The sequence below is a fragment of the Pundamilia nyererei genome, unplaced genomic scaffold (genome assembly GCF_000239375.1).
Source record: "Pundamilia nyererei isolate P.nyererei 1_Seehausen unplaced genomic scaffold, PunNye1.0 scaffold00026, whole genome shotgun sequence".
Taxonomy (NCBI): Eukaryota; Metazoa; Chordata; class Actinopteri; order Cichliformes; family Cichlidae; genus Pundamilia; species Pundamilia nyererei.
In genome coordinates, this window is record NW_005187427.1 from 1,439,295 (window position 1) to 1,449,260 (window position 9,966).

At 36.9% G+C, this 9,966-nt stretch overlaps 1 protein-coding gene across 1 annotated transcript; it reads left to right on the forward strand.

Moving 5' to 3' along the window:
* Positions 1–1,723: 1,723 nt before the first annotated feature.
* Positions 1,724–9,634, forward strand: LOC102208396 (uncharacterized). The gene is made up of 11 exons (XM_005727739.1): positions 1,724–1,739; positions 2,277–2,328; positions 2,926–2,965; positions 3,150–3,210; positions 4,748–4,832; positions 5,007–5,064; positions 5,401–5,721; positions 6,059–6,325; positions 6,675–6,941; positions 7,500–7,631; positions 9,170–9,634. The coding sequence occupies exons 1-11, from the start codon at positions 1,735–1,737 to the stop codon at positions 9,268–9,270; spliced, it is 1,389 nt and encodes a 462-aa protein (XP_005727796.1). The 5' UTR covers positions 1,724–1,734; the 3' UTR covers positions 9,271–9,634.
* The last annotated feature ends 332 nt before the right edge of the window (positions 9,635–9,966 follow it).

The window sequence follows — 9,966 nt, forward strand, 5'->3', positions numbered from 1 at the left end:
ATACAAACAATACAATACATGTATCTTGCGTAACACTGGCCTGATATTACTATTAGGAATCATAGCAGATATCAAAATGCCCACTTATTCTATGTAACAATACAAAAAACATGAAAGGCTCACTCTAGAAATACTTCTCCTGTTACAGTTTGTTATTTTAGTCATGTATTCTCAGTGCATACAGCTTTTTGCCTGCAGCTTAGAGTCTCAGTATTATATGTCATGTTTTGTGGTCATGTGACATTTTGAAAGTATAATAAAACGTGTTTCCCTCGTGTTCCACACAATTCCTTCTCAATCAGCATACTTTATTAATCCCAGTATTAATCCCAACATTCTCAAAATGTTGCATTTATTTTCTGTGTTTTGCAGTACAAACTATAAACCAAAGCCAGACATAAAGTGGAAAGAGACAAGAGTGTAATAAACTCACCCTGTAACTTGTGAACAAGAATTATTGTTTTCTTTCATAATCAAATCAAATCACTTTTATTGTCACATCACATTATTGGCACACTGGTACAGCACATGCGAGAGAAATGCTTGTGTCAAAGCTTCACAAGCAACATGTCATGGTCCTTGAAGGTAACGGTGGTCCCCGTTGGTAATCGGAGCACTAGGTGCGGTGACTCCCAAGCTAGGCGAGTGGCTCCTGCAGATCCCGGGAATAACATCGGAGATCTCTGTCCAGAAGAGCGCAGTCCTGGGAACAGCTAAGATACTGTGCAGGACCCTCAATCTCCCAGGCCTCTGGTAGAGGACCTTAGCTTGAAGGATAAACCGCCCGCAGGGGTGTGCTGGGTGTTTGTATATATATATATATAACATATAGAGAAGTCAGCAGTATGAATATTGTGCAAAAGAAATGGCATTTATGTGCAATATGGAGTGCATAAGTGTCGAAGTTTCGGTAAGTGACAGTGAAGTGTCTATGTTAGTGGTCAGTGTTGAGCAGTCTGATGCCCTGATAGAAAAAGCTGTCCCTCAGTCTGCTGGTTCAGGACCGGACACTATCATACATCCTGCTGGACTGAAGTAGTTTGATCAGTGTGTGACTGGGGTGACTGGTGTCTTTGAGGATCCTCCCCGCTTTCCTCAGGCACCGCTTCCTGTAGATGTGCTGGAGGGAGGGAAGCTCACCTCCAATTACTGTATCTTTGCTCCACTCTCTGGAGAGCTTTGAAGTTGTAGGCAGTGCTGTTGCCATACCAGGTGGTGATGGATCCAGTGCAATAAAATGCAGAACACCTGCAAGATCTTGTTTAATTGTGATTGTAAAGGCTATTACTGCATTAATTGTTTTGTAAATTTGAGTGGATAGTTGTATATTTGTATCTCAATCCATGTTTTCCTATTTACAACCATATGTGAGAGATCAGATTTGTAAATGTGTAAACAAATATCGAAATTTAAACAGAGATTTGTGAAAGCTTTGTAAATGTGTAAAATGTTCTCAAATATAAACGTAAATGTGTTGACAACTCTGATGCATGCATAGAAATGAATGATTTACAACTGACATGTGTTCTTCTCAAAGCACTGAAAAGACCGAAAACTCCTGAGTTACAGCTTCTTTTAACAGACTGTCTGTTAATATTAACCCTGGGATGAAGCATTACAGGCTCACCACCAGGTGGCGCCAGTACCAGTGATTTTAGCCACCAGCTGCCTAGTATACTGCAAGTGCTAGTTGCATACATATAAAGCAGACTTACATGGAGAGACTACACATGTATGCTGTAAGTACATGTTTATGTCATTTTTTAGTCTAAGTATAGTGTAGCTTTGTAAAAACTGAAATGTTATTGTTAATACAACAACTATGCTAGCTCGGTTTATGCTTCAGTTATCAAACCCATACACCAAGTGACAGAAATGGTGGGTTCAACACCAGAGTGATGCACCTGAAACTAATAGTAACCTTACAGCAGTGTGTTGGAGATAATTTGAGTTAGTTTTGAGCCAAGCTGGCTTATTTGGCTTATCATAAAACTACATCACCATCTATCTGTCTGTCTAAGAAAGATTAAAAAAAAATAGAGTTGGCTTTTTAACTTGATTTATTTTAACTCAGTCTTGGAGAGTGAGATGGCTGAGGAATGGGGATTTGCACTGGTACTAGTTTTTACGAACATGAGTGATTTACAGTGGATGAGCCCTACCATGAAGAGAAAGGAAAGTTTTGAAGCTAGGTTAATAAGAGAGAAAGTGACGAGTGAGCAGCAGTATAGCTTAATGCCAAGAAAGAGTGCTACTGATACAGTGTTTGTTTTCAGGGTGTTGATGGACAAGTACAGAGACGATCAGAAGGAGCCTCACTGTGTTTTTGTAAGTAATGTCTCCAAAGTATAAACAACTCTTAATACACGAACATTATTCTATTACTTTTATACCAGATCATTTAACTAACCTTAATATATTATAATCACATTTCTGTCCCTGCAGTTTATATGATATTGTACCCCTCTCTCTCACACTTTGTGTGGGTGTACTAGTACACTTTCTTTGTATCTTTAAATATAAACTTCAATCAGTCAGTGCATCTGCAACAAATTTAAAATGGAAAGAGCTGTGGTTTTAACCTAACATAGTTTTAGCATCCCACATTAGGGTGTCAACCGATACCTGCTGTAGACCATGTTGATGAGTTCACAGGACGTGAGAATAAAATCCTTTTAAAGGCATATAGTGCTTCATTGGTATGTTTACAGAGATTCAGAGAAGCATGTGGTATCACAGTCAGTCTAGTGAGAGTAGAACATGGGATTATCTGTGTTGGGTGTCTTGATGAATTAACTTATCTAAGCTTTTGTGATGCTATAGTAATATAATGGGACATTTCCATGATTTAAAGGAACCTTCAATGCTGTCTTTTTGCATATATTGCAAAACACACCTTAAAAGATTCTCTTCTATTATCAACAGTTTAACCCTGAGATGATTTTCTGGGCTACACTTAGTAACTGTAAGTAAAGATACTCTTTCCATCCACATAGCAGCTCAAACATGACTAGTGATACTCTAATTTGTCTAACTACTGTATTTACATGTTTGTATAAGTAAAGACAAGTATAATGAGACACTAATTGCTTGAGTAAGACTAACATGACTTTAAATACATGCTTACTCATTTCTGTCCAAACCACAAGACAAACACAGCAGCCCAAAGCCCGTCATAACTGCCGCCACAGAGAAGAACTGCAGTTGCTGGTAAGTAATGCTAAACTTAATTCTCATCGGTGAAATTATTGTACTATAAAAACAATCTAAAAAATGTAAACATTGATTGATTGATTATGATTGTAAAAAATACTAGATAATACAAAAAATGTTATGAAACCGTTTTGATTGGTCACCATAGCTTTGGTGTCCACAGTTCAGACAAATATGTCATAAATAGTGCTGATGTGTTGACGACAACAGTAAAATTTAAGCTTAAAGTAGCAATTTGAAAACTGTTTTCACATGTAATTATTGCTGCAAAATATTCATTGATAGTTATAATTTGTTTGATCAGCCATATAACAATTAATATAACAATTAAAATGAGAGTTACTACACTTGTTAAAATAATGGGAAGTCTTATACTGTGAGTGCTTCCAACAAAAAAATGGTATTTTTAGAAAATATCTGACATACAGGTACAACCCACACATATGCACACAGAACTTTAACTAAACGTCGTACATCGTCTTGATGCATGCTCAATCATCCAAGTAAGTAAATCCCCAAAAGTTGATTCTGTTCATCTGGACGTAGCGTTTTCAGTGGGAGAAACGTTTGTCACTCATCCAAGTGACTTCTTTAGTCTCAGCTGACTGTAGGTTGCCCCAATCTTATAAACAGTACATTAGCATAATGACTGAAACCGGCACCACTGAAGGAAATTTCCACTGGGAGGTCATTGCCACTCTCAGCTTTGACCAAGTGTGTTTGCTTTTGGAACTGTATCTTAATTCCACCTATTTCACATACAAGGGTCAGTACTACAGGCAGAAACATGGGTGGGTCATGGGTTCCCCAGTTTCACCCATCGTGGCCAATTTGTACATGGAAGAAGTGGAAAAGAGGGCTTTGGTATCCTACCCTGGAATGTCCCAGGACATACCACAATTCATGGATAACATTAACTCGGTGGACCGACACATCAAATTCACCAGGGAGGATATGAAAAGTGGCAGGTTAGCCTTCTTAGACTGTGAGATTTCCATCAGTAATGGGGGACATCTAAAAGCTGATGTGTACCGTAAACCTACGCATACGGATCAGTATTTAAGGTTTGACTCTCATCATCCACTGGAGCATAAAGTGGGTGTCATCAGGACGCTACAACATAGAGCCAACACCATCCCCACAGACACAGCGGCCAGGGAGGCAGAAGAACATCACATCAAGAAGGCCCTTAGTAAATGTGGTCATCCCACCTGGACATTTGTCAAAGCTGGTAAGACACCTAAAGAAAGCTCTAGCCAATCCAGGAGAGAAAGACAACTGCTGCCTAAGCAAAAACCCATAGTGATCCCGTATGTGTCAGGAGCATCAGAACAGCTGAGACGCATTTTTTCTAAACACCGTGCCTTGGTGGCTTTTAAACCCCACACACAAAAAATTGGTCCACCCCAAGGATCGGGTCCCCCGACCCAAACAGAGTAATGTAGTGTACCAAATGATTTTATATTTACCGTGAGTCTCGTGCTCTGGTTGTGATGAAGGCAAATAATGTCTTCCTCCATTTTCTTCATGAAAGGGAAAAAAGACCAGAAATATACCATCCAGGTGCCAGTGGTGAATTCACATGCCAGAGAGTAAGAAGACATCTTATTTTAAATATGGTGAGTGACTGTTGTCATGGCGACATTAGTTAAAAAGGAAAAAATGTCTAGTATGTCAGTAGTTGTTGCATTATTTTCCAAAGTAAGAACAGTTTCTATTGATTCATTGTGTAGATAATCCACACGTTTGATAGTACACTACACATGCAAAATAATCTGATTCTGTCCAAACAGAAGATGATTTTGATCTACATCATCATCGCAACTCCAGCAATGACCGCTGTGGCACAAGGTACGCTTCAGCCAGTAAACAGTACCTAGAAGAACAAAATGAATCCATATTGTTAATCCACATTAAACATTTTAATGTTTTATCTTATTATTTGTTATTACTTAGATGATTTATTGTTTAGTCTGGTGAGAGAACATTTCTGTTTGATATAGTGCTGTACATCAGATAACGGTGCCATTAATAGTATTACTCAAGTTTCATACACATGAATTTTGTCAGTAACAATTAATTGGTTACATATATACAAAGTTTATGGTTTTCATTTATTTAGTGCAAATAAATGATAGTTATTCATTTCCCTCTTTGTATACATTTGTTTATTCATTTTCTTACCAGGGTCTTCAGAATGCAATCTAACTGAACCTGGACCCCAGACGTGTTTTGGAGTTTTAGGAGAACCACTCGTTTTTTACATACCTACTAAACCACATATGAAGACAAGCTTGAAAAAGAGTACAGATAACATTTTAACCTTAATAAATGATAAATTATTTGTTCTCAATGAAAAATACAAGAATCGTACTACAGTCTCCATAAATGGAACATTGAAGCTCGAAAAAGCAACAAAACATGACTCTGGAGAGTACAACATGGAAACACACAGTTCTACTGACGGTGTGTTATTGCACACAGTTAACATCCATCTACATATACTCGGTAAGACCAACAACTTATTGACTTATTGAATAACATCTGTGTAATAACAATGTACATGTCAAAATGTGCTAAAAAAAAATGCTAAAACTGGAAATTTAAAAAGCAGGTAGTTACATGAACAGTTTGTATTTATCGTTGTTCTTATTGCTGGTTATATATTATAAGGGAGTTATCAAATTATCATTCATTTTGTGCACACATTTCATATAAGTAAGCTATGAGTAAGCACTTACATAAAGCCTGTATTGATATGTATTTACACTCCTTAGAGTAGCAGTGAATGTCATATTGCAGTTGATACTGTGTCTATATGTGACTATATGTTTGTTTTTTTCAGCTCCTGTGTCAGAACCAGCTGTTACGCAGATGTGTTTGTCACCAAAACAGATGACAGTCAGCTGTTTCTCTGAAGGAGATGAAGTAGAGCTCATTTTGTCTTTGGATGATAAGTTGCTGATACAGACTACAGCCAACGGTACAGAAAACAACAGCGTTTCAAATGTTACCATCAACTTACCTGGTCAGCTGATGGGAAACCTGACATGTGTTGCTCAAAACAATGTCAGCAGAAAACAAAATATCACCCACCTTACAAGCTGCACAGGTAGTGTGAAATATATGTAACAGAAATGAACATGTTAAATGTATTGTAAAGCTAAAATATATCTTTGGATAATCAAAAACATTACTAACTTATAAGTTGTTGTTTTTAAAAAAAACAATAGAGATCTGTTAGAGGATTGTGTTAAAAAAAAAACCAAGGTGAAAAAACCCCCCAAAAAACAAAAAAAATGCAAAAAGCAAGTTTTTTTTAACAATAATAATTTAGCAGGTACAAAGAGAAACAGAGTGTCTGTAGATATCGACCACTGCAGAGCTGACAGTGGATGTTAAATTGCAGTTTGTACTGCATCCATATGTGACTATATGTTGACTATATGTTTGTCTTTCAGCTCCTGTGTCAGAACCAGCTGTTTTGCAGATGTGTTTGTCACCACAACAGATGACAGTCAGCTGCTCCTCTGAAGGAGATGAAGTAGAGTTCACCTTGTTTTTGGATGATAACTTGTTGATAAAAACCCAACCCAGCATTGCAGAAAACCGCAACATTTCAAATGTTACCATCAGCTTACATGGTCAGCTGCTGGGAAAGCTGATGTGTATCGTCCAAAACAATATAAGCAGAGAACAAACCATCATCCACCTTATAAGCTGCACAGGTAATATAAAAAAAATATTACGTTCTGTTATATTTAAATAGTGATTTATTTTATTATTTTATTTAGTATAGGTATTTATAGGAGTTTTTCTCATTTTAAATGATTTATTTTATTTATTTTAAATGCTGAAGCATAAATTGGAAGTACGTATGACTTGAAGACTCTTGGCTCTTGACGGAGCCGGTCGCACTTTCTCCTTCTCCCTCTCCCTTATCTTTCCTGCTTGGCTTCTCATGTCTGAGGTGTTTTTTCTGTTCTCAAACTGATCTCCCTGTTGGAGCGCAGTCTGGGGTTCTTTTTTCTCCTTGTCTTTCCTCATGTTGTGCATTTTGCATTGTTATACCCCTCTGACCTGTCTTCTCCATGTGATGTAGTGTAATGTATGTATGGTCGGAAGGGTAAGATGGCTCTGGCAAAGGTCGGCAGCCTTAACCCAATTTCCTTTGGGGTCAACCTTCGGGATCAATAAAGTTTTATTGAATTGAATTGAACATTGTAGCCCAGTAAACTATATTTACATTATTTCAGTAATTTCTTCTTAATGGTTTTAATTTCTAGGTAATATTTCTGACCACTGCATTGTGACTGTGGCTGTGGTAGTAAGCGCTGTTGCCATTCTACTCATTCTGGCTGTGTTTCTTGGTATCCGGAAATTCAAAAACACAACTGGCATTATGACTGTTAATGAAGGTAAGATTTTTATATTAAATGTGTTGTCTTTATCAATTTTGTCTCAATGATCACCACACAGAAGTATATGCTAAATTGTTATAAAACAGTTAGTGGCAATAATTTGTTGGACAAAAGGATATTTTTGTAGCTTTGTTGCAACTTCTGTACAGGACCACAATTGATTTCAACCCAAACAGTCAATATGTGATTGAAATGCAACTTTCACCTTTAATTCAAAGAATTTTACAAAAGTTTTTCATTAAATATTTAGTAATATTTACCCCTCATTTGTAAAAGGCTGATGGGTTATTGTCTTCACCCCGTTAAGCAGATGGGCAGGCGGGACACCCAAGTTTGTGAATGTGATAATTTGAGAATAAAGAAACGTAGCAAATGTATCAAAATTTAAATAAAGTCATACAAAAAATCTTGGGTGAGTTCGAATCTCAGTGAAATAGACCTCAAAATCAGAGATCAAGTTTTCTGAAAATCTTGTGAATGTGCTTGTGAGAACAAAGAGACGTGGGATTTTGAAAGTGATATGATAGGCTTTTTTCTACGTGGACACTGAGGGTAACACTGGCCACCACCAGTATTTTTTTTTATTTCAGTCTCCAGTTTTCAAAGGAATAAAATTTTACTGGAGAAACTAACATGATTTAATTCAATCTTGCAGTTTGACTGCCTACAACCCATAGACCTTACAATGCTACTTTTTCTTTCCTTGTGTTGCCACAAGCCACGTGTTGCTAGTTTGCAGCTTATCAATTTAATTATGTATTTAATAGTTGAATCCCGGCAGAGATGGGGTTCCTTCATGATCATTCTACTTCTATCAGCAGTCACATCATCAGCAAGCATGATTGACCCATTTGCCCATAACATTACTTTCACCTAGTAATACAGTCTGGTATCCTTGGGCTCATGAGCGATTTCACTCCTTTTCCATACTTTTCTCCTCCCTTCTGATACAAGTTAATATCGGTTTCATCTGTCCAGAAAATTTATTTCAGAAATGTGCAGGCTCTTTTTAGATCAAGCCTCGCCTTACTCTGCTGGAGTGTAACTATTGGTTTGCAGCTTGTAATGAACTTGTTATGTTGTGCATTTCCACCCCGAAAGGTACTTTACTTTTTGGGCACTCTTCCTTATACTCACATTTAAAATGTACAGCAAAAAGCTTCAATTACAAATTTAGAGCTTTTGTATGATTTTAGATATGATGTCGGCTTCATTTTTCAGGAAATAAAAAGGAAACAGAACTTGGCCTTAATGCAGCCTGTTAATCAATTGTCTAAATATCCAGTTTTGAGCCTCTGAAATTGAGGGTCTATTTTTTTAAGCCTTGAATTAAAGCTAATTAAAACTGAAGTCTTTCCTTCAATCACACGTTTTTGTTTGATTTGAAATCCACTGTGGTGATGTACAGAGCAAAAAATACAAATATTGTGTCATTGTGAATCTTTGTGAAAACTTTCTTGTTACAAGTTTTCAATGTACAACATCAGCGTCTTTTGATTACACAAGACACAGTTTTCTGTTTCTACTTCTTTCAGATGAAGCTGAAGAGGACGTTGTCTACTCAGATATTAGACTGAAGCAGCTTGCAAGAGAAACAAGAGAAACACCACCTATTTCAAATCAAGATGAAAGTTAAACGTTCTCCTAAACAGTCTGACATTCTGAAACCTAAACCCTAACATGTTGACTTTCAGTCAACTGTCTAATAAAACTATGGCACTTTAGCAATTCCATCTTTGCAGTGAACGTGAAGGTAAACATATTTAACAAGTACTCACTGGATTATTAATTTTGAAGGAAACATAAAGGGGGGAAAAGTTATTTAGAAGGCATTTGATATACATGAAATACTTATTTATACTTATTTATAAATGCTTTATATTTGAACTACATTTTATTTGACATAATTTGAATAAACTACATCAGCCTTGTAAAGGTTCTAACCAACATTTAACATTTAACCTTGGAGATTAAATAAAAGGCTTTGATCAGTGATGGTGCTTTCCTTGTGTTGTGTTAAGCAGACGTGGGCTGTGCATTTTGTTTGAGATAAAAACATCAGGGCTACTTTTTCCTGTGTTGTCATGACATTAAAACCACAAACTATATCCTGTTTTCACTGAGCTGCTAAACCTCTAAACTGTGTGACATTACCTAAGCTTCACAGTTGTCAGTGAGAAAGGGAAAAAAACTGTATTATGCATAAAACACTGGCTTGTTTGTTCACAGCTGTTGATCATAGTAGAGAATTAAGAGATCAATTTTTTTGAAGAGAGAGGACAGATGGTTTGAAAGAGGAGTGAAAGAAGCCATCTATGTCCACTGTGAGCGA